The sequence below is a fragment of the Nipponia nippon genome, unplaced genomic scaffold, assembly GCF_047370975.1.
Source record: "Nipponia nippon isolate SJK-2023a ecotype South Korea unplaced genomic scaffold, ASM4737097v1 scaffold_37, whole genome shotgun sequence".
NCBI lineage: Eukaryota > Metazoa > Chordata > Aves > Pelecaniformes > Threskiornithidae > Nipponia > Nipponia nippon.
The window spans coordinates 1,370,108-1,395,526 of NW_028262355.1; the positions used below are offsets into that span (position 1 = coordinate 1,370,108).

Below are 25,419 nucleotides of genomic sequence, written 5' to 3' on the forward strand. Positions count from 1 at the left end.
TCCACAGCAAATTCTGTCCCTACGGGATTTCCAGAAATTGTGGTTTGGCTAAGAAGCTATACACAATGCTTGCCGAACCGAGACACCAGAAGTTCTACCTCCCTAAACTTATCTCCATGGTATCCCAGGCATATTCAAGACAGGTTTTTGACGTATACACATTACTCACATCCATTACTTCATTGTGAAAACATAGTCTGTCATCTGTGTTTTCTCTCTGCTGTTCCTGAGCACAGACACCGTGATGGAAAATGTATGCACAGAACCCATACAGGCAATTTCTGTTTCATCTTGCATCCTTCATTCAATGGCAAGGAACAGCACTGCAAGACAGTAGCTAGTTCATCTGCCTCTAGCTGTTTACTAAATAGGAATGTTGAAAAATGTTTCAATCTTTCTCCCAAGTATAAATTTTTCTATATACATTAAGAAAAATGTCATTGCGTACAAGGCTTTCCATCACCTCACATACTAACTTTTGAGCTTGTCCCATACTGCTGTGTCCTGCAACGTCCTTGATGGATTTGGTATCTATTGCCGTGTTCCACAACAGCATGGGCACGATATCCTAATGAAGAATCAGATGTCGTTTCCTAACAGTGATATTGCGACTTCTGCTACCAGACATGTTCAGCAATAAACGATGCTAATATGCTTTGCATCTTAACAGATTCTGTATCCCTCACACCCCCCCGTTTCCTGCAATAACATGTTTCCACTTCTTATTCTCAAGTGCACGTGAACTCATCTAATTTAGCACAAATGGGACACCCAAAGTGAAGAACCATATAGAGATCAGTGAATCAGCGAGACACTGCTGTCACCAATAAGGGATTTCAGTATTATTTAGGATGTCCTGGTCTAACTGACCTCATTCATATTTATGGTTGTTGACAGCAAGGAAATAATTTTCATATAAATAGCTGTGAAGGTACAAGTCAGGAGTTCCAAGCTGGCTGGAGGAAGCCCTTCCGCCTGACTAGGTACTTGTCCATCGCACTTTCTGAACATAGACTAAGCTCTGGCTTTGGTGAGCGAAGGAATAGAGAGGTGTATCTTGTTTCATAGAATCATAGAATCGTCAAGGTTGGAAAAGACCCTTAAGATCATCGAGTCCAACCGTTAACCTATCACTGCCAAGTCCATCTATACCATGTTCTCGAGCACCACATCTATCCGTTCTTTAAATACCTCCAGGGATGGAGACTCAACCACTTCCCTGGGCAGCCTGGTCCAATGCTTGACCACCCTTTTGGTGAAGAACTTTTTCCTAGTATCTAACCTAAACTTCCCCTGGCGCAGCTTGAGACCATTTCCTCCCATCCTATCACTCATTACTAGGGAGAAGAGACCGACCCCCACCTAGCTACTCCTCGCAACTCCTTTCAGGTAGTTGTAGAGAGCGATGAGGGCTCCCCTCAGCCTCCTCTTCTCCAGACTAAACCACCCCAGTTCCCTCAGTCGCTCCTCATAAGACTTGTGCTCCAGACCCTGCCCCAGCCTCACTGACCTGCTCTGGCCACGCTCCAGCCCCTCCATGGCCTTCTTGGGGTGAGGGGCCCAAAACTGAACACAATACTCAAGGTGCAGCCTCACCAGTGCCCAGTGCAGGGGCACCATCACCTCCCTGCTCCTGCTGGCCACACTATTGCTGATACAAGCCAGGATGCCATTGGCCCTCTTGGCCACCTGGGCACACTGCTGGCTCATGTTCAGCCAGCTCTCAACCAACACCCCCAGGTCCTTTCCTGCCAGGCAGCTCCCAGCCACTCCTCCCCACACCTGTAGCGTTGCCTGGGGTCGTTGTGACCGTTTTCCATGAAAGCATTTTATGAAGGCACACTCTACAGTTCCTGGTGGGAGTCAGAGAAGGTTCTGGTTGGTATCTATCACGCAAGAACCTTGAGGAGGAGAAGGGCGCTTTGCCGGCCTGATGCACTTAAGAAAAAAGAAGCAAATTTAAGGCAGTCATTCTCAATACTCTCTTGATGACACCCTTACCTTTGGACCTTAAGCAACATTTCAAGAGCAACTTCCAGCTATAGCAAAGCTCTGTTTGAGCTTCCTTGCCTGTGTTTCTATCAAAGCCTTCAGAACTAATATAAGCAGTAGCATGTGAGTACAAATTTCTTCAAGTTTCGCTAGCCTAGTTTAATTTATAATAGCTGTAAATGAAAGACATTATAACCTTTTTGTTGGAAGTCCAGTGTTCTGCTCTCATCAGGATGACAATAAAAACAAGAAGCCCACAGCAATGTTGTCTCAATGAATCTTCCCTAAGGTTGTTTTTCAAGGAAGGGCCAAATGGGGCCGTGATTATTTTAGCAAAGACCTTAAGAAGAGGAGAGAGCTCTTTATATGTTATTCAAGGTGACCTTCAAGCAACTTGTCTGAGAAGATTTTACAGTAAGATGATTTTTCTGCTGAATAGGTTGAAAATACAAGTGCTGCCCCAGAATTAAAGTCTAGGACAGTAAAGCAGATAACATGCATCATTAGGAAGCACAATATTCCCACACGCTAAAGACAATCAAAGACAGAAAGTTGGGAAAGCAATTTTGCCAAGTCTTCTCTCTTATAAATCAAAATTAAAACCACGGCTCTGAAACCATGAACAGTTTTGCTCTTTAATTATTTATTTAACGAACGGCATAGGCTCTGTTTTAAGGCAAGTTTAGAAAAAATGTTTTAAGCAGAGACTTTCAAAATATTACAGATATAAATTCTGATGAAATTCTGGGTTTTTTAGGATCCTAACTTTTCGATTTCTTGAAAATCTTTGTCTAAAATGGTTTAGCTGGCATGAAGTTGAAATCAAACCTACGTTACGTTGTCAGTTATAATCTTGTTCAGTTATAAGAGTACATCTTAATTCCCACATTTCAGTCATAGCAACCAAGGAATGCATCCAGGAGCCTGAGGGGAAAATCTGAATTTGAATAACCTAGAAAAATGTATTCTGTTTTTGATCACATGCACCACTTTTCATCATGCAGAAATCCACTGACAAGCCCCAGTGCCTGGTCAAGACCTATAAAATATTATCTGTTAAGAGCCAGAACTGATAAAAATTTTCCAAAAATACACCCTGAGGCATTACAGTTTAAATTTTATGTCCAAATATTTTATCAAACAGAATTGTGGAACTCTATCTCTGTGATGAATAGTATAACCTTATTTGCTATTCATGAAAAATTTTCTTCTCATTGAGAATCCGAGATCAAATACACATTATAAGCATGTTGTTTGCCATCTGATACTTGTTGCTGCCATTTTAAAGCTCTCATTTGAAAAGTTTCACTCACGCATTTAATGAACAGAAAGGCTACTCCATGGTGGTGGACATGACAACCTACTCTGCCGAGAAAGTGAGATCTCATCAATGAATGAGAGGCATATGGGAATATAGGATGAGGGGACCATTGGATTTGCAAGTTCTGGACTTCACAGCTACCAGCAAATGTCAGGTGGTTCACGGGTATTTATCAGATGTCCGTGACACCCATTCCCATCCACCACTGCTTACATATTCTGCAGCTCTACAGAACCACACAAAATTTTAGGTTGGAAGGTCCTCTGAGGATCATCTGGTATTGGATCCTCTACCCCAAACAGGGCACACTTGACAACTAAATCAGGTTGCTTAGGAAAAACAGTTTTGAATATGCCCGAGAGTAGAGATTTCATCATTTCTCTGGGCCCCTGTTCCAGCGTTTGACAACCCTTACTGTGAAAACTAATATTTATATCAATAATGTATAACAAATGATGAACCACAGCAAAAAGAAAAGTAAAAAAAAAAAAATGAACACCACAAACAGGCACGGTTACAATTTGCCACAGGAAGAAAGGTCAATGGAAGTGATTGGTAAATCAATGTAAATTATTCCCTTGCATAGCAGGAAACTTATGAAATACAACACCCAGAATGAGCCTTGGATACGGGCCATGCCCCGGGCTTCAGTAGATGGCAGAAAAACCTGCGCTGTGATTTCCAAACTGTCCCTTCCTGATCTCAGATTGAGCAGTTGGTTTCACCTAAAGCAAGAAAGTAAATCACCCCAACCATATTAATACTAGGGATATCAATACCATGAGGAGCCACGGTGCACCCTGCCGTACCTTCTATCTCTAGATAGGACTACTCTCCACTAAATTACAGGACAACTCCCTTCCCTCCTCTTCCTCCCCATTTCACAGGTGAAAGAAGATACAAGTATGGAAAAATATTCTGTCCAGCTTCTGCAGGAGACCAGATCAAACCCTGCAGCGTGTGATTAGTAGAACTGAAATGATGTACAAACAAACAACAACTGGATCTTTAAATAAAGATGCCAGTGAATCTGCTGCCAAATGATGCAGATCACAAGCTTAATTTTCTGTCTGAAAGCTCTCACTGAATTGCCTTGATAAACATAATAACCTCCAGCATAAAATATTTTTTCCCCCCTAACATGTTTGAAGGCTTGTTCCAGAAATTCACACCTCATGTAGTTAGAAACCATCTAATTTCCAGTCTTTCATAACTAATTTACATCCATTTGATCTCATGCCAGAATTAGCTTCCAGTTTAAATCATTTCCTCCTCCTTTGATGTTTATATCCTCAGTGATTGATACATTTGGGCTGGCCACCAATGGACATGGAAATACAGGCGTAGTCCCCCTCCCCTGTTCTCCAGAGGGATAAAGCAAGAGTTGTGACATGGTTCAGATGATGGAGAGGGAAAGTGTTCTTTGCGACATTGTTCGGAATGGGTCTGAATAAAGGCAGGGTGCTTCAGTAATCAAGATACAGGATGAAGATCGCTTGAACGAGGATCTGGGAGCTGTTATGCAGAAAGCATTGGCAGGATTTAGACACATCCTGGATGTGAGGAGCTGCAGATCACAAAGCTGATGCCAGGTTACCGGCCTGAGTGACAGGCAATAATACTGGGCTGCACACAATGATTGAAAAAGGATAATGGTATTAATAATGATAATAGTAACCAATTCTGATAACAACACGTAATGAACTGATTATAATAATAATCATCTTTGAAGACCACTGTTATTATTCTAAAAGTCCACATCTGCAGTCACCACTTAAGACTGTCTATTTGTATGCTCTGACAAACATTTAGCTGTGATGCATGTTCTTTAGTCAGGGATTCAACAAACAAGCTATAGCATGAAAATGACTGTTTTCCAATTGTGTTGCTAAAGCAAACCTAAAGATAAAGCTATCTTGAGCCAACCTTTCGCTGACATTCTCCCTTCTCCATAGCCTACCCTTCTCGTACTTCTGCAGTCCTTTCATCTATAGTCAGAGCTCCAAACGGATAGTTTCATTCTGTTTTGCTCATTGGAGCAGTTGGACAACCAGAATGATTGCATTAATTGATGTATCTCCATTAAGCAATTCCACTAATAATATTTTCATAATGTTTCAGATAACAGTCAGGACTTTTTTGCAGTTTTTCTTTTCATCATTTATCTTCATTTATAAGGAACTGACAAGTTGAGTGGCCTAGAGTTGATTTCAAATGACTTATTGTAATATACGACTAAAAACGGTAAACTATTTTATTAGAATGTAACCTCATTTTAGGGGAAAAGCTATTCTGGTTACCTTCTAAGATACAATTAATCAATTTTGAATGTCCTGGATATATTTATCTTCGACACATAATGTAAGTATGCGCTGTGCAAGAGGAAGCATTCTCTGCTTTATTTACTTTCTAACTTGATATAGTTCCTGTTCTTAGATATAAAAAAAGATAGAACAAAGCTAAAATACATTAGTTGACATATAGAGCTAGTTTAATGGAAAAAGTAAACAACAAATCTCTTGATCGTACACAGAGACCTATGTTGCTAGATAAGGAAGGAAAGCACAATTCTTACAGTAAGCTGTGTGCTTGTGTAATTAAAACAATTGCTTAGATTGGTAGCGTTACTTTGTTGAAACTGCACTGATTTATTAACTAAATTAATTTGTCAGGAAGAGCATTTCATTGTGATAAGGCATGTATATTTTTTACAGGAATCTCAAACACTGACTTGTTGTTACTGTTGTTTTAGGCTGAAACCCAAAACTTTAAATTTGGAAACCTCTAGACGTTTTCTTTAAACTTTCTCAACGGATAAGAGTGCTGTTACAGTCCTGAATAAGCATATTTTTTTCAGTTTGACTCAACATTATGTCAAACCCTCCTGCCTTGTTCTAGTCCTTCGGGAGAGCCGTGGCTCCAGAGGCTGATGGCCCCTCTGGGTCCTGCAGTCTGAGCAAACACCTGAGCTGCAGATCTCTCCTGACGTCCTAGAGCGGGTCGAGTGCAGAAAAGATGCTGCTGCCAAGAGACTGGACATGGAAATCCAGTTGCAGAAGATACCTGAAGAGGAGATGGAGAGATAATGCCCATCAGGGACAGAAAAAGGTGAACGTTACATAGATCTGACCCAAATCAGAAGTAACGAATTTAAAATGACAGAGGAAAAGACTGCCTTTCACGTCAGCTGATGACTAGATATTTTCATTTCCATTTTCTGAAGAGAAACGTTCAATTCTTGGTGAAGATTTTGGAGGAATTTTTACAAAGACAACAAAATTTATCCTAGGACCCTGCTCTCTTGACCTCAGCAAAACAGAAATGATTAACCAACTGTAAATGCTGCAAGTTGCCTCCCGAACCCCAGTTGCTTTCATTCCCTCTGTCGATGACCACGTCCGACCCTTTTCCCCTGCGTGATCTTGTAAAACCAAGCCACTGCCAGCAGGCTTTTGGGGAAGTCCTCTCCTCCTCTTCCCCTCCTGCCCTCCAAGCACTGCTTTACAAATCCCACGAGAGCATATGCAGAACTTTTGGCACTTCTCTGCTTACAAACGATGCTACAAATGATGCACCTGCTTGTTGCACATACCCAGCTGCACGTACACCAGCCAGCAGCAGCCCCTCCATCTGCAGAAAGCTCAAAAGCCCTTCGCTTTACTTGGAACAAATCACAGGATACAGGAGAAAATATTCAGAGTTTATCTAAGATCGCATTTTCTCCCCATCTACTTTTATTTCTTTTCTCCTGATATTTTGAAAACTTTCTTTTTGCTCCCAAAATAACTGTCTACTAAGGTAGTAAGTTAAATGTACTTTATCACCCTTAATGCTTTAGATTATATACATTATATAGAGATTTATATATATATATATTATACATACAATCTGAAGAGAAACCGGAGTATAGGATTCTGTGATTCCATGTATTATATATATAATATTTGTGTGGGTTTTATATGCGTGCAAATAAATAATCAAAACCTGAAAAGCTATGATTGGTAAAAGAATATTTCAGCATTAAAAAAAATCAAGTAAAATTATAACAAAAATCAGTTACAGCAAAAATAAATTATAAAAAAGCCATATGTAAGTAAATTTTTTAGAAAATATAATATGATGTGGACTCATACTAGTAAATGTTATTTTCAGATTTTGTGGTGCTCACGTAAAGTGGTGTGGTGTAGCTACACCCTGCCATCAGCTCAACAGAAGCAGCAGCTATCGCATTGCTGTGTCACGTGCTCTTGAATGCCCCTCAATGTGTGCCCAAGCCTTGCCAGCCCAAAAGACTATACCCCAAGCGCTTGCTTAACCCCGTACTGAAATTCTGGGATGCTTGAGAGGATGCTAACGCCAAGAAGGAAAATGAAGTAGAGCTGCAGCCCCTCCAGGTCATAACTAGGAACTTTGTTGCCTGCGTTCTAGTTCTGACTGTATCTCTTTTGGTTTTGGTTGACTCTACCAAATAATATCAATCTGTTGTGTGTTTGGCTAAGTGTGTACAAGAGGAAGGATCCATAGCCTCGGATCCATAGCTCCTTCAAAACTCATTTACACCAGCTAAAATCTGACCTGGGAAATTTATTGTTGTGAGCATTATCCTTGCCAACCTTAAAGACCAGACTGTCTGAAGACCAGACTGTCTTAAGACCATTCAGAAAACAAAGGGGGAAAAAAAAAACACATTAGATTTTGAAAGCCTTTTCAGATTATTTCGATCATAACTTCATTTATCAAGAAGTAATCTGTGCTGTCAGGGGATGGTTGGTCCAATCCTGAGCCATTCCCAGGAAGTGCTGAGCACCTTCTGTTGGGGGGCTAGACTGTACCACTATCGACAATATCGATTCCTTCCCTTTGAAGAAAAACTGTTTTGATTATAAATGATTAATTGAAATGACTGTCCCTCGGCAAATTTTGCTGAACACCACTCTTCTTTGAGAGTAAATGATTCAGTAGACTAATCCACTACTGAGGTATAAAACTTCCTGAAATTTCTTGCTGTTACTGTTTTCAACCTTTCTAAAGACGTTTTAGGATCTGCACCAGTAGATGTCTGATTTAATTGTAGGTCAAAATTGAATTGCAACCTATTTCCGGGTAGATGAGTCAAAGACAAAATATAGGGGTCTTGTGTAAGTTAAAGGGGATGAGGGTGAATCAGAGGACTGGAGCCCAAGAGGCATTAAGTTGGTTTTTTATGATATACACACTTTCAGCTCTTTCCCACCATAGGCGGAAACAACAGGTTTAGAAAACAAACATAGTACTTTTTATTTGAACTAGATTTCTTTACCCATGTCACAAATTAAATCTTAACCTCTTAGTATTGAAAAAACTTTACAACGTGTTTACTCTGCTTAATTTTTAACTCAACATTTACGCTGGTTTCTTATCCTTCGGTATTTTCCTTGGCTTGGACAATAGCAATATGTTACCTGTTCCCTTATCATTAGCTTCCAGGCAGCTGTACTTCGTGTGCTAACAAAATGCTATAATGTTTGGATCATTCTATCTACTTACAGGCTTGATGAGAAAATTTAGTTAAGTTTTTTGGCCTGTGTTTTCTAAACACTTAGTCTAGGAGCTGATCCCTGTGGTCCTTTCAAGCCTTAAAGCCTGTAAATAAAAACGATGAATAGAAGATATTTGTTTAAAAGCCTCTCATACACACACATGCATTCAAGGATCTACAGATAGACAGATCCCTTTCCACTGTAATTAAAATATGCACACAGGAACCTTTTTAGTGATCTTGGAATAAAAGCTTATATTTTCTGAATATCAAGGTAGGGACAAAATTAGCCTGACATTTGTATTTGACAAGTAAGTTAATGCTGTGTTAATCCCCTCTGGGATGCAGCAATTTTCACCTGTCAGATGTTGTAGTCCAAAGGGAATATCACTCCTATCCTTTTCTGCTCTATTCAAACTGAAGAGAAAGGGGGGAAAGAAAAAGAAAACTGCTCATTATCCTGCAAATGCAAAGGAAAGTGGTAAACTTGCCCCTGAAGGACCCAGTGAAGGTGAGCATAGGGGTTTACACCTACATGACAGCCAGAAGGATCCAAATTTGGGGGCTGAATATTCACCTGGTACCTAGGTGGTTTTCTGGATGTGGCCAGAAACCACACATTGCAATAAACTGTTTAAATGCTCTTACTGTCTGCTATCCATGATTTGGGATAGACATCTATTGGGAAAAGGGATTGTGGAAGGATCTGGACATCCCAGTGGATACCTGAAAAGGGGAAAATGTCTGATTGTAGGGAAGGTGAAAACTGCAGAGGCTGAGAACTTTGCCTCTCCAAAACTGGGGAGGTAGAGGGCTGGAGTGTATTTTATGTGTTTTTATATATATATATGTATTTTAACACAGATATAAATAAGTTTCACATGAGCTCTTAATTGTTAATTAGTCCACTTTAAAACTAGATATGTTAAATTCATTACAGCACTAACCCGGTTTGAAACGCATTAGTATTCATCTTCAATGCTTAATCACTACAGTATTCATTTAAAATTCTTTCAGTAATCTAGTCTGCAAAATTTCAAGTTGATGTAAATGTCAAAAGCAAAAGACAGAAATGTCTAATTAGCTAAGTACCTCAGTTGTTGCTATTTCTTGGCAAATAATAAGTGAACTTACGTAATGCTTGTTGCAAGAGGGTATAGTATTTGATAGGAGTCTTTGAAGGAAAGAAAGAATAACTTGTGATGACTGATTGCCTTCGTATGCCTGCGGGCATTATTTCCGTCTAGTAGGTAGAAACAGATAACCTCCTATGGCCCATTCATGGAGAGTTTCTATTTATCACATATCTATTTGTGAGGATGGGATTGCCATCCTTGGAAATTTTGAAAACTCAGCTGGACAAGCTCCAGAGCAATATGATTAATTTTGAAGCTGGCTGTGTTCTGAGCAGGGCGTTGCACCAGATGACATTTGGGGTCTCTTCCAACCAAAGTTATTCTAAGATGAGAATCAGACTTATACTCAAAGCAGGGCCAATTAGTTCAGATTGCTCAGGCCTCATCCAGGAGAGTTTTAATGGTGTCCAAAGAGAAACACCCCAGTACCTCTCTGGTCCCTCTTCCAGTATCTTGTTCTTTGATTCTGGTGTTATCTATCTCCTACCATCAGCCCATTCATGGAAAAAAAAAAAAAAAAAAATCTGAATTTTTCTATTTCAGATTCCTCAAAAAAATAATGTTGGGTTTTTTTCTAAACACAGTTTGAACTAATTAAAGTGGGAAGGATTTTTTTTTTTTTAAATGAAAGGAGATTTTATTTGGTTACATTATGGCCCAAGGAATGTATACAAACTGACTGCAGCTTCATATAGGTTAGTTTGTGTAACTATTGTTTTCACATCTTGTCTACTCTTTCCTTCATTCTGGCTAGCTTTAAACTGAAAGAGTAGAGCGTATAAGGTCTTCAGGCAGGAAACATTGTATATTTGTTTGGGGAGGCACAAATTATTAATAAGTAATAATTAATACTAACCACTAATGAATTCTCTTTTTTTTTTCCTTTTGATGTTAGACATTAGTCAAAGTCTAAAGCTCCTTTATTTTTCTTTAGTGAAATTACTAACCAAACATTCTGGAGAAAGAAAATTCATGACCTCATTAAGCAAGAGCCATAGACCTTTCTTATTTTCATTTTTGTTCTGTCGGAAATTATGGTGCCTACCATTAAAATGTCAACATTCACCACAAGTTACAACACCACAGAACGCAAGATGCTGCAATTATTTCCTCCTCTTGATCTAAGAAGTGCCGAGATGTTTTAGATGCCAATGTAAATGATTTTTTAATGGTGACTACTGTGCATCAGGGTAACATCAAATATCTACTAGCAGTGATATAACGCAACCAGGGGTAGGAAAAAAAAATGTTTGTGCCCTAATTTGAAATTCCTAGAAGCACAAAGGAGTTTGAAGAATTGAGTCCTCATTGCAGTCAGCTAGGTTCCTGTTCTGCTAGGGAAAGGCTGAACATTGAGGAAAGATATTGGAGTAGGAAATGATGAATACAAAAAAAGTGGAAAAGGAGAGATGAGAAAAAGGACAAAGGACAATGAAAAGCTACACAGGAACCATGAATCGGCCAAGAGATGTTAGCAATTTCGGCTTGAAATAATTTACCTGGGGCTTGTGCTTCAAAGACTATATGGAATCTTTCTTTTGACTTTCAGAGTCACTCATGGCTGAGAAGAGAACACAACTCAAAATTACCAGTCACTTTTGTAAAGAGCTTCCTAGCCTGCAAAGTGCATCTGTGGGTGGAAAAGGTTCTTCCATGCCCCATTTCCATTTTACCTTGATGGATCCCTTGAGTCCCCTCCTCCTTTTACAGTCCTTTCATATCTCATGTTTCTCCTGCTATTTTGATCTCTATTTCCTATCCGAACTTGCAATCAAATCCACGGGGGAAGTTCCCTAATGGTTTGGTTGTCATCTGCTGTAGTCTTAGGGCCTCAGATTGGAAGCTGTTAAGGACACTGAACACACCAGCGATGCCATAGAAATGTAATAAGCAATAACAAATTTACAGAGCATGGTTTTGTCCTTTGCTAAAGAAAAACAAAACAAAACCAAACCAGAAACGTATCAGGTTTGATTTAAAACAATGTTTTTTGGAAAACAAAAAAGAGTAAAATCTCATTTGGTACAAACTTACTCAGCCCCAAGCACTTTAGCAGTTTTACTGAATTAAGTCAAGAGACTTCACAAAATCTGAAACCCTCTGAGATTCATCTGACCAAATTAATCAAATTCTCCTGCACTTACATTGCAATTCTTTGTGTATGCGATGATGGATTTATTATATCATTGAATTAAAATTCAATGGAAGCCTTTTAAAATCTATTACATTGATCTTTACACCAAGTATCTCACTATAAGTCACATTTAAATAATACTTTGTTAATTAAAAAAAAAAAGTAAGAAGTTTTGTGTTACAGCAAAATTCCTTAGGGAGAGTTCTGTAAAAGCAAAAGAACCACCAAGGAAGCAATGGTAATGTGCATAACATGAATAACTGCTTAGGGTAAAATGGGAGAGGAAAAAGTAATTCTGTACTATGAGAAGCAGGCTTTCAAGAAATGCAGTGCCACAAACAGAGAAAGCTAAATCATTCATGATATTTAAATAAATACTTCTGCCATAAGTTTAGAAACCAAAAGACCACCTCTGTGATCCCAACTGTGGCAAAATTCTTCTTTATTCCTATGGAAATAGTTCCTCAACTGAAGATATGAATCACTGCTGATGGGACTTACAGGAGGACTCAACACAAGAGAAACAGGCTGTTCAGTCTAAACTGCTGATTAATGACTGATAACAAAACATGAATAAAATCTGTGTGCATCTCAATGTCAGCTGGTAGACAGGCAGGGAGAACAGGAGGTCTAACGATCAGTTGGGAAAAATAACTAAGATCCAGTGAACAGGACAGACATCTTTCGAAAATGCACTGTTGGAAGTAAAATATGGCTAAAGCTAGACTTCTAAAAAAGGGAACAATCTGAGGCAAAACACAATATTTTTCAGGCTTTTTCTTAAAAGAACAGAAAATTGTAGCTGTAGCCAGGCGGTTTTGATTTTTACCTTAAATGATCTATTTATATCCCCTCCCTTTGTCTCCTGAAAGACTACTACTTCTCAGATGCAGTCTCGTGACAAAGGGTGAACCAGCTTGCCAGAAAGCAGGATTTGATCTCTTTGGAGAGGCGATAAACCACAGCTAATGGGCTCTAGCTACTGTCCTCCCTTGGCATTATGTGGCAGCAGTTACAGAAGAAGCTTTAGGGAAGTAAAAACGTGAAACGCTTCCAGCTGAGGCTGTATACATTTTGGAAGCTGAAAAATAGACAGTTTAGTAGCAAATAATACAATGGGATGCTCGAGAATGCTCCTTAAAACCTTCAGGTGTATAGAATAAAGCCCCAGCCGCTGTCCTCCAGTCTACTTCCATCAACATCAGTGACTACTACTATGTACGTCCACTAAGAACCCAGCCCATAGTGTCAAACAAACTGATGTTTGCTAAGGAGCAATTTTTTTCTGCAGACCTATAGAACCTCACTGCAGGGGATATTGTTTGTATTAAATACTGCTGAGCGGCACAAAATTCCTATAGATAATGTTTGGTTGGTGGTCTTTCAGTCCTACCTAGGTCTTTTCTGGAAGGGAAAGAACAAAGCACAAAAATTAAGCTATGAAGTCACTATTATCATTACAAAAAGAGGTTTATGTTTATTTCTATGCATAAAGACAACTGAAGTTCAAGAGGATTCACCATTATAAAATATTAGAGTGGTTCGATTAAGTAAATAAGGGCATTTGGCAAAAATGGGAAAATTAAGGGACTTGGATTTTTACAGACTTATTATGCAACATAAAGTTATATAAAGATATACAGCTTTTCTCAGAAAATCTCAGGGGGACATAAAACCATTTAATACTGAAAAACAGGATAACAAAAGAAATAACAAAGATTTATTAAGGTAGAGGTTAACTGAATAAATCAAAGAAATTGCACTCATGACTACATTCAGAATATGAAGTTAGCAAAGGGGAAGGACACTAAAATTGACTGTGAATCAGTGTCAGATAGACATACAGAAAATCCCTCTTTTAAGAAATTTTAATAAAAAGCTTATTAAACCCAAAATAATAAGTCCCACCACCAAAGGAATTATGGCTATATATAAACAGGTCAATAATCACAACGGAAATCTCAAATCAGAAAGAACCAGCTAGAAGAGAAAAAAGGAAAAGAAGAGGAAGATTATGTATTAGCTGACTGCCGTTGGCCTTTCCACAACTGGACTGCATCGTTCTCCCACCTCTCAGTCACGATCCGGGAGGGAAGTTGATTGTCCTGGAAAGAAGCTGCCCCAGCATCAAAGCCCTTCATATGGTGCTTCCCACCTTGGGTGGCAGCACGAGAGTGGGATTTCACAGGTCCCTTTGAATTCCCCGTGCTGCTATATGCTCAGCGACAACTTACCCTTTAGTTGTCAGATTTTAACACTGCCAACTTCCCCTTATTAATAAAGGCATTTTAGTACTCAGTTCTCACCTAAGTGCCTTCACACTCTTTCTCCAGTCGAAAGGGGCTTCAAGGATGGTTTGGTAAAGTCTTTGCTAAACTGTTGCTTCAGTGGAGTTTGCCAGAGAACTGGATTTTAAAAAAGTATAAAGGAAAGACCTCAAGCCGCATTAAAAGTGGAAGAGATGATTTAGCCAGAGCTCTCTTGGGCTTCCCGTCCCCACATGAGGACACGAGAAGAGGCGAGAGAAAGAGGGAACGCATCGCACTGTGCTCAGAATGTTTCTTGGTCTAATTTGCTGAGATTTATGAGTGCATGACAGCAGAATTTATCAATTTTAGGCACAGTCACCATTACAGAGTAAGCCTATGTAGTATTCAGTCTACTTTGTTTTACGGAGCTTTTTATAGAACACCGTACCCGCACAGATGCGTGCATCTGTTTACTCCTCTTGCTGCAGCACCAGCAAGACAAATCAAGTTCGGAATGCAAAAGATTTACCATAAGGCTGAATAAAAAAATATTTAAATTAAAAGAAAAAACTCATTTTTTCAAAACACTAGACTACGAATACAGTGGTTGTTAGGCTCCTGGTGTATTGAGATCATTAGTGTTTGTGTTGCCTCATGCTTTTCTGTGATTTCCTTACTGCATCTATCCATCTGCTAACTCCTATAATTAAATTGTAAACATTTGTTTGGGAGTTTAGAGTGCTTGGATCTTTTGATCCTGATCCATGACCAATACATCTCGGAGATACTGTTGTAGTATTAATAGCAAATATGTTACAACAAATCAAAACATAAACAATTTTCACATGTCTGAGTGGTCCGTGGTGAAATAAAATAGCCATCTGTTGTAATGACACAAAGATAAAGTCTTTCCAAAACAGAAGAAAAATATAATTGCATTTGTATTTCCTCTCCAGTATTTTACATGCAGTTAATATTAGAAGCTAATCAATGCTGAGCCCATAACATCTTAACATTACTGTCATTTAACAGAAAGGCTATTCACTTATTTATCCTGTCCAGTAACCTGAGCTAACAATCAAATTTTTTTTCAGCCATTAAATATTGCCAAAAAATTCCCCCTATAATTCTCTAGAGCTCAGAATGGCACTGTTTACAAAGAATATCATACTTTGATTCAATAACCTTGTAATTTGTCCCCTTGTCATTTACATGATTGAAAGAAATAATGGTATTCTAGTTACTTATATTTTTAGCACCTGATTTTTTTCTTATTTTTACAGTGTAGAAGGCACTTGAGCCAAGTACGTAGAAGTTGCTTTATTTATCTACTGTTGATATTCACAGGAGTAGCAACTATACTGCAGTATCCAAATATTTCTTTATTTTCATCTCTGAAGCACACTAATTGACTCTTATTTGCTTATTGATATACATGTGTTTGAGCCTGATTTATGGAAAAAAAATTTATCTGTGCAGTCCTTCACATTTCACACGTATTGCAGAGGAACGTGCAGCCGTCACCAGAAATCACTCTTGATAGACAATGTTAGACTAAACTACAGAACGAAGGAAAAATTGCTTGTGAAATGTCTTTTCCTTTGCGTGACATATTGCACAACGTGTGCTACCATAACAGTCAAATTCCACATCTATAGAAGAAAATCTAACCCGATATCCACGTTCATAGGTACACATTTGTGCGTCTTAGGTTGTCTCAATTCTTTAGGCATAGGGATTCCATCAAATATGTACAACAAAAGCATTATAAATCCCTCTCACTTGAAACACCTTCTTCATGTGATGGCAGAGCTCTCCATCACCCTTCCCTGCCGTTGCCTCAGGGACACGCATCCTTTCTCCTCTCCATCACTGATCTTACCCCGAAGGACCTTACCAGAGAGGCTCTTCTCTGTCAGGAGATTTGGATTGCGATGAACTCGACAATTATATTTCATGCTTAATGACAACACCAACAATTCATTTCACTCAGGGTGGAGAATGAAAAGGTACCAGAGACACTTCAGAAGCATCCTGCTGTAAAATCTGCCTCCCTTGTGTTCATGAAATAACCCCACATCGAGCAGACTGGCGGAAATACGCTGTGCAGAACATGGGTACGCACCTGTAGTCTAAAAGGAGGATTCCTCAAAGTCTCATGCTTCCAGGTCTGGTAAGCTAATCCAAATAAGCTAACACAGCACCAGCAAGCCCCTCTCCTCCTGCAGGAAAATGTGGTGGAGGAGGAATGGGATAGGTCCAGACAAGAAGCAGTAGACCAAACAGTCCTGACTCTTCACATAACTGAAGCCCATGTGGCAGAGAAGGGAACCGAGGCCTTGCGGTTCCTCTGACCAGGAGGAGCTTTCTCCTGACTGCCTGAAGTCCATCGGTAGTTCAAACACTGAACAAGGACGATGTATGATTACTGTAATGTACGATAACGAGAAAGATTGCTAGAGGGAAATGCATGGCTAGGGTAGGGGTGCAAAAGAGGCAGGTTAATGCCTTCAGCTCATGACAATGTCCATGGCTTAATCACAGACTTTTCACAAATGGTCCCCACCCTTTCACATTCATACAATAACAATCCCTCTGTGCTTTAGCGGGGAAGGATGTTTGCCATCCAGTTACACCCACTCTTGCCCTTACTCCATGCTTCAGCTGCCTTTAATGTCATTGTTGCTTTGCTGAGCATGTCCAAATATCACGTTGACAGATTTTGGCTGGCTGGCTCACAGATGGAAAAATTGTGCAGTTTGTGAGCAATATGATGCTCATATTTTTGAAAATTACAGTTAAAAGCAGAGGAGGAAGAAAAGCTTGTGTTATACTTTCCCAAGGCTAGATCCTTCAAAGTTGTTCTCTTTATATTGCCAAACTCCAAACATTTTGGAAAGCTGGTAAAGAGAACTCTGATCTGCTTCCTCTTTTAAACTCAAAAAACACAAAAGAGGGACCATCATGGTTTAACCCCAGCCAGCAAGTGAGCCCCACCCAGCCGCTCGCTCACTCCCCCCCGCTGGGATGGGGGAGAGAATCAGAGGAGTAGAAGTGAGAAAACTCGTGGGTTGAGATAAAAACAGTTCAACAGGTAAAGCCGCGCACGCAAGCAAAGCAAAACAAGGAATTCATTCGCTCCTTCCCATCAGCAGGCAGGCGTTCAGCCATCCCCAGAAAAGCAGGGCTCCATCACACGTAACGGTGACTTGGGAAGACAAACGCCATCACGCCGAACGTCCCCCGCTTCGCCCTTCTTCCCCCAGCTTTATATGCTGAGCATGGCATCATAGCATGTGGGGTATCCCTTTGGTCAGTTGGGGTCAGCTGTCCCAGCTGTGTCCCCTCCCAACTCCTTGTGCCCCCCAGCCTCCTCGCTGCTGGGGTGGGGGGAGAAGCAGAAAAGGCCTTGACTTTGTGTAAGTATTACTCAGCAGTAAAAAAACCCATCCCTGTATCATCAACACAGTTTCCAGTACAAATCCAAAACATAGCCTCATACTAGCTACTATGAAGAAAATTAACTGTATCCCAGCCAAACCCAGCACAGAGACCAATTTAACAGAGCAGTTGTTGCAAACAGCTGTTTCAAAACGTAGATGGTGATTTGCATAAATTCATATTCAGATCCCTCCGCTTTTCTGTACTATAAACAAGAAAGTTTTGTCAAGTGCCCAGGGACAGCTTTGTTGTGATGGGTACTAAATAAATACAATTTGTTGTGCTGGTGATTGTTTGCTCCTTTCTCACAGGCTGCTGGAGGCTATTACATGGAGCAGTTGCCTTCAGAAACTCATTTTGGCTAAAAGCTCTTTTTGAGCTAATCCTCCATAGTTTCTGAGAGCTGTAAGAAATACACAGTTAGGAGAAAGTTCCAAAACATGCACGAAAGCTGCATTTGCAGAAGTAAAAGGTGTCCAGCTCTCAGAAACGTCAGATTTGCAGGGGAGATGTATATGTGGGCGTTGCAAGGCCAGAGTTTCCTCCTTAGACAGTGCCAGCTCTTCAGCAAATTGTAACTGATAATAAATGACTCCTCTGCATGGCTTGATTTGTAGAACATTTTGGGTTGCTCCACAAAAGCTGCCGTTCAAGACATTTCATTGAACTATCTCCCTTGCAAAGCTGTGTTTTCCATTCAGGACTCTGTTTAGACACCTTTCGAGCCATTAAAACACAATAACATGTTGCTAAAGCGGCAAATTCAACAGCACACCATTTAGCTCTGTCTCTGTAAATCACAGCATAGATGGCAAACAGCAAAATTAACAGTACTGTGACGCTCTAATCAATATATTTTTAAATTAAGTGTTAACTGTACAGAGCCTTTTGCTAGAATGCACTAAGCTGCTGGAAATTTTTCCTGTCCAGCGATACGTAAAACCACGGCTACAAGAGCGTATGTTGGCATCCCCACTGGGGAGGAGGAGAAAGTACAACTACTCTTTCCCCGTTAAATCAACAGTTGTTAAATTCCGCTTAATTAAGCCATCTCCATGTAACAAAATGTCATCAATTACTTATTACAATAAAGAGAAAGCCATTCAGCCATTTAGGTTAGCATACACCTCAGGACCTTGGTCAAATGACTTGAAGCTTTACAAACGAACACGCATCCGCGGTCATTAAAAGTTGAATTAAATCATGCCACTCCACCTTTGCAAACAGATCATAGACAGGGATCCAGATTGTTGCTATGGCTCCTCAAACTCCATAGGACTCCTATACTGAAATCTATGAGTTTTGATTTCTTCTAAAAACTGGAGCTTTACATCAAAAATACATAATTCCTCAAAGACAGAAGAGGATCGGTTCCAGTGGTTGAGTTGAGTAAGGTTCAACGCTCTCCAGCCTCTTGGGTTGGCCATCCTTCCACATTTTCAGTCTCGCAAGCAGAAATGGTGAGTCAGTGCTGTCGTGACATTTTCACCAGTCTGGATAACGAAGACTAGTCTTTACCGAGAGACTCTGACTTCATCCAAATACAAACCAGAACATGAAGTGCCTTCTAGATTAGTTTTATCTATTACAAGTCATGAAAACTTGGAAAGGAATTTCCATAAGATGTTTTAAAATCCATACTCATTTGGGGGATAAAATTTAGATTTTTCTGCCTTATGGCCAATACCATAATCTATGCTAGGAATAAAATCCCTGGATTTTCACTATGATAAAAACATTGCACATACATTTCTGTTATTTTTACACTTACTTGTAAGTCATTAAACAAAGCTCATAGCAATATTCATTAAATTTCAACCTTAGGACACAAACTATTCTCCCACGCATTTTTCCCTATTCTGATATTATCTAAGAATTACAAAAGGCCATTAATATTCTGAAATGATCTGATGCAGAAACCAAATTATCCCACAAAAAAAAAATAAAGCCTTGCTTACTTATTATAGACCCTGTTTTGCATTCCTGCAAAGAAAGAGGGAAACAGAATACTGAAGCACAAAGGAATGAAAGGAGGCTGATGAGTTATAAGACTATGGCAGAAATTTACAGCCTCATGAATCCTTTCTGTATTAGAACTTTGAAGAAACTGTCTTTTTTGCTTCAAAAATACCTGTGAGGATAAAATAAATGCAAAGTGATGTATAGATTGTTCCTTATTTGGGCTGCTGCTATTTTAAAATTAATTTTCCCAGGTTCTACTTGCCTTTTTTCCCCTCCAGCAGTCTGAGAACAATGGTATCATGAAACAGCCCAGTTCACAACACTGTATAAAAAGGCTCATTAAAATGCAGCCTCATTAATTACTTTTGAAATTAAGTTATACTGGCTATCTCAGCGCTTCAGATTCTTCAGGCATACATAAAAGAAAAGTTATTATCTCACCTCTAGAAAGTGTTTAAAGAATAATAACACCAAGAGGCTAATACCAAACCCTATAGGAGATATACTGTGGCACAGAATCAGTACATATATTTCTTAAGTAAGTACTACCTCACTTGCCATCCTAGTAAACGCAAAGTCTTATACCACCATTCAGCCTTCAGGTTCTGGCAAGATAAATTTAACTGCGGAAAAGGAGCGCTGAGCTTTACACGGGCATAGCTTCCCAACTACCGAACCGCATGGATGACTCGGCTGCCAGTACCGCCTAAATGTACCATTCCCTACCTCCTTGGGCTTTTGGTGGCCTTTTGGCTAATGATGCTTCCCTCCCCAGAAACGCGAGTTTTCCAGAATTAGCTTGCCGAAACGAGGAGTTTTCCTTTTTCTTTCCCAAATCCTTGAATCTAAGACCGCACTAATAACATTAGCTAGCTAGTTTTCCTACACTGCATGCTCCCATTGTGATAGGATTGTTGTAGCTTTTAAATACAGATACCGACTCGGAAAGACTCCCCGAAACCATTTTGTATCTAAAATATTGGGCACAAGTTGAAAATTGAGCATACTTGCAGTACATTTCTGGTTTCCAGCTTCAATAAACCAGATTGACAGAGTTGCCTTATTTCTGACATGTTGGGGATATGCTAAGAAGGCAACGCAGGTGGCTATTCCAGTGAAAGACTCATTAGCTTGTTTTAGGCTGATATTTAAGATGACTTTGGAAAGAAACTTTTTAGTGTATTTACTGTGGGATGTTGATACTGTTGTTCAGTTGTTATATAGACTTGTCATTTGACAGGGTGACAAATCGTGTGTTCTAAAGGTTATCCAGATTTGCCTAGAACTGTTTGCAAAAACACGTTTATAAATTATCTGGGAATGAAAGACTTTGTGACGCTCAGAGATCAGCAGGCCCAGTAAAAAACAAGACCCTTTGTAAGCTCCTTGACTTTCTTCTGAAAGCTCCATAAGCATCCACAGGAGTGTCTTGCACCTACCCTGAATGTGACAGATGCTGAGTTTAACTAACAATTCCACCTAGGATTTCATCAGGATCCTTCGCAAATACGTAATATATACCCTCCATTTTTCAACTCGATGCTTATATTCTTGCACTAAAATGCATCACTGGAGTGGCGGTACTTAGAAATGCACATTGCCAGAGTCTTTTCTCTGATATATTGCACCAAACACTATCTTAAGTTTGTTTGATATTCTTCTGCACCAGGAAAAATCATAACTGAATCAGAATTAAAAATAAGGAATTATTTAGGAATAACACTGTATTTAGATGTGACTACAGGAGATAACAGTGTTAGGAAGGCTGACCGACCTTTTAAAAACAAATTTTTGTTTTTATTGGAAGAAGCTATGCTGGCACAAGGATATAGGATTTCAGCCAAACCTTTTAAAATGTATCAGTGTCAGGCTGCTTCTGAGGAATGGGAGAGTAGCTTGCAGACTTATCTCCATCTCCCTCATGTAAATTTACATCAGTGCATGAGTTACACTAATTAATTAGTTTTTCTTGTTAAGCCCCCAGCATATTTGGTATTTTGTCCTCTAAAAATTTTGAATCTACATTTCCCAAACCATGGATATGCAACCATGCATCTGATTTGCATTAGCAAATATTGCTGTTTTACTTGCAGTGCGCTTAACCGCGCCAGCCGTCCGAGTTCCCGCCTGGCACACATGTGCCTCGCACGTTATGATTTCAGCTTCGTACCAAATGAGGCAAGAAGGGATTTGCATCAAGGAAGGGAGGGCAATTCAGAAAAAAACCCACATCTCAGCTTCTTTTTTGTTTGGATGATAGCTAATAGGCTTATTTTCAGAATTTATTTTCCAAAGTGCTTGATTTTATACATGTTCAAACTTATTCATACATCAGAGAAATTATAACTAAATCCCTCTGTAGTGTCTTTATCTTAGCCTACTTGTTATTGGTATCGTGCCACCACTGCTATGAAGTCTCTTAAAAGACAACAGTTGAAGTTCCATCTCAACCTTTTGATATGGTCATGGGTTATTTCTGCAAAGATTACAGTAGACCGATCTCTAGAACAGCACAGAAGTTCTCCATTTCTTCTGGGCTTGGTCTGTTTTTTCCTGCTTAGAATGCAAGTTTCTTATACTGCAAGTTGTGCTGTTAGCACCATCAGCTCTTGACCTCCCAAAGATCCAGGAAGGAATGGTTTGTCTGTCAGAAACTGGAAGGGATTTCATTCATTCTTTCTCTTGCAATAAGTGAGGGAGCTGCCTGGATTCAGAGTTCATGCAACCTCTGACAAGAGGGAGCTACGAGAAACTCTGAACACAGATGCCACACGGTGAGCCCACTCACTTTAATGCAGTTGTACTTTTGATGAACCATACTGGTGGGGTTTTCTCAGGTTGTTTTAGAGATATGCAGGATACATCTTCCTTAGACAGGAAATTTCTCATTTGTTTCCACTAAATGTATTCAGGCATATCGTAATGAATTTCTTATAGAAAAAACATCTAAATGAAGTGGTTTACAATTACAAAAGTGTATTATTTGATTTTCTATCAATAATTTAACTGCCTGTAGTTTTAATTTCACACACTATCAAGTTCTCTTGCAACACACAGAATCCGCATCTTAATTTATTACACGCAAGAAAAAAATGCTATAAAACTATGTTTATACAATTATATGACTTGTTTAAGGCCATTCTGCTCTGCTTACTGTTGTGTTAGTTTTCTATTTCTGACTTTTGCCTCTACAAAAAAAAGTAACATATCTTTACACACTTAACTCTGGCCTTAATGAATTCTCAGTGCTGTGTAATGAGCTAACTTCTTAGTGGGCACAGAGACCCAGCATGCCAACAGGAGCTGCTGCAGCTCTCAGGAGCGAAAATTGCTCACAAGGGGGACAGGTAGGACCTCTAACAGTTGTAGTATCTTTCTAGTCCATATGTTTTTATAGCCTGAGAATCCGAGCAGTTTGTCTTGCTATGGAAGATCTGAATTTCCCCCATTGATTTTGATTAGCACCAGATCAGGACTGAAAGCCATGTGCTTCTGCTTACTAAGGCAAACTGTTAAAGAAGATGCCTTCTCATTGCTTTCTGCACCCACCTGAGGGTAGCCAAAATCTACTTTTCCCTCTTTATTGATGGAAAACCTCATTCACTTCCTTCTGTGTTTCTCCACCTCCCACAGTTACTGGAAGCAGCTAAGGGTTCTCACGGTTTTCACCAAAACTAGTGAGAATCACTTAGCTAACCTATATCCCCATCGGTATTATTTTGAAGGCCATACATCTTTAGATACTAATCTCCCCTGATCCACATACATATTTATGTTAGCAAGAGAAGAATGATGAAAGACAATTATTCATGTCCATGTTCTTATTTGAACAATAAACAGGAAAACAAATCACTGCCATAATCTTCAAAAGCCAGGGCTTCATCATGTATTGTCCCTCATGCAAATGTGGTGCTCTCAAAAAAAAAAAAGAAATCAATGATCCCAAGGATCATTTGCCTTGGAATTTATTAATATCAGTGTGACTACAACAGTTCCTATAAACATACATCATATAAATGCATGGGTTTATAGAGTTCATGAATTGGGCAATGGTTTTTCATCACTCAAAATCAGAACTGGCAAGGAACAGCAGCCAGCAAGCTTCTGCAGGCCACGCGAGTGGATAAAGACATCGCTGAGTACAGGATTTTGCTGACAATGATCTGTACTGCAATTGGAGGTGAGACATGGTCAGACAAATCTATGGCTAAGAGGACTGATAAAGCACTGATTTTTCAGCATGCATTTCAGCCTATTGGTTTTCATGGTTAGGTACCAGTATAAAGCTAGCATCGTGCTTAACATCAGACTACCGCATCGGCACAGTTAGTGTTGCCTGTGCTGGCCAGATTCCAGCCAAGGCAGACGTAGCTTGGGACTATAAAGTGCACCAGGTCTGTAGAACAGCTGTGCAGCCATGAGCAATCGACGCAGAATGTGACCTTGGACAGCAAGCATTTTCCAGGCTTATGAAAACCACAGTTATACAAGGAGCTCCAGAAGATATGTAAGGAACAACATTCAAGTCCCACACAAAACATAGCTGTTTTTACAAAAGAAAAACAGTTCTTGTATTGCCCTGCTGAAACATAGATATGCACAATTTTAATGCATTCATCTTTCCCACTAAACTCAAAAATAAGTATTCAAATACTAAATACTGAAGCTGCTAAAAGCTGTAAATACATTTTCTAAATCAAAACAAAACACACAAATGTAAACTACTGATTATCCAGATTTGTAGAAGTGGCAAGGGGTGATCTATAAGGACACTTTGGCACTTGACCCTTTGTTGGAGTAACACAGCCTTCTCAGCAGGAGCATGACATGCAAAGCTGGTTCGTTGAGACAAGGGGGCACATCAGCTGCTAGTGCATTAATTACATTTGAAGGGCAGGCAAGCCTTCAGACACTTCTAAATGGCATAAAATAATTTAGCCTGTGATTATTTTTCTTAAAAGCCTAGATAAAACTGAAATAATTCAGTAGATATGGCTTTATGTGAATGACTAAGAGATACACAAAGAAATTTGGAACGAAAATCAAGTTTTCCTGCCTAGCATCTCCATCTCAGAAGTTGAGACTGTGCAGTGGTTAACTTGTTTGTGATGTTCTGGGCAGAGTATGTCTTCACACATTTTTAAAGAAACTAAATCCAAAGAAGTTGGAATATTCATTTAATTCTTTAGATTTTGGCTAATGATGCTTCCCTCCCCAGAAACGCGAGTTTTCCAGAATTAGCTTGCCGAAACGAGGAGTTTTCCTTTTTCTTTCCCAAATCCTTGAATCTAAGACCGCACTAATAACATTAGCTAGCTAGTTTTCCTACACTGCATGCTCCCATTGTGAAAGGATTGTTGTAGCTTTTAAATACAGATACCGACTCAGAAAGACTCCCTGAAACCATTTTGTATCTAAAATATTGGGCACAAGTTGAAAATTGAGCATACTTGCAGTACATTTCTGGTTTCCAGCTTCAATAAACCAGATTGACAGAGTTGCCTTATTTCTGACATGTTGGGGATATGCTAAGAAGGCAACGCAGGTGGCTATTCCAGTGAAAGACTCATTAGCTTGTTTTAGGCTGATATTTAAGGTGACTTTGGAAAGAAACTTTTTAGTGTATTTACTGTGGGATGTTGATACTGTTGTTTAGTTGTTATATA

General features: G+C 39.5%; 1 protein-coding gene across 1 annotated transcript in view; it reads right to left on the reverse strand.

Moving 5' to 3' along the window:
- Positions 1-5,690: 5,690 nt before the first annotated feature.
- The window catches only part of LOC148053776 (uncharacterized), a 44,257-nt gene continuing 24,528 nt past the window's right edge, over positions 5,691-25,419 (reverse strand). The window contains exon 4 of the mRNA XM_087772840.1: positions 5,691-6,376. Within this exon, the coding sequence (XP_087628966.1) occupies positions 6,188-6,376 (189 nt within the window). The 3' untranslated portion in view covers positions 5,691-6,187. The remainder of the gene's footprint in view (positions 6,377-25,419) is intronic.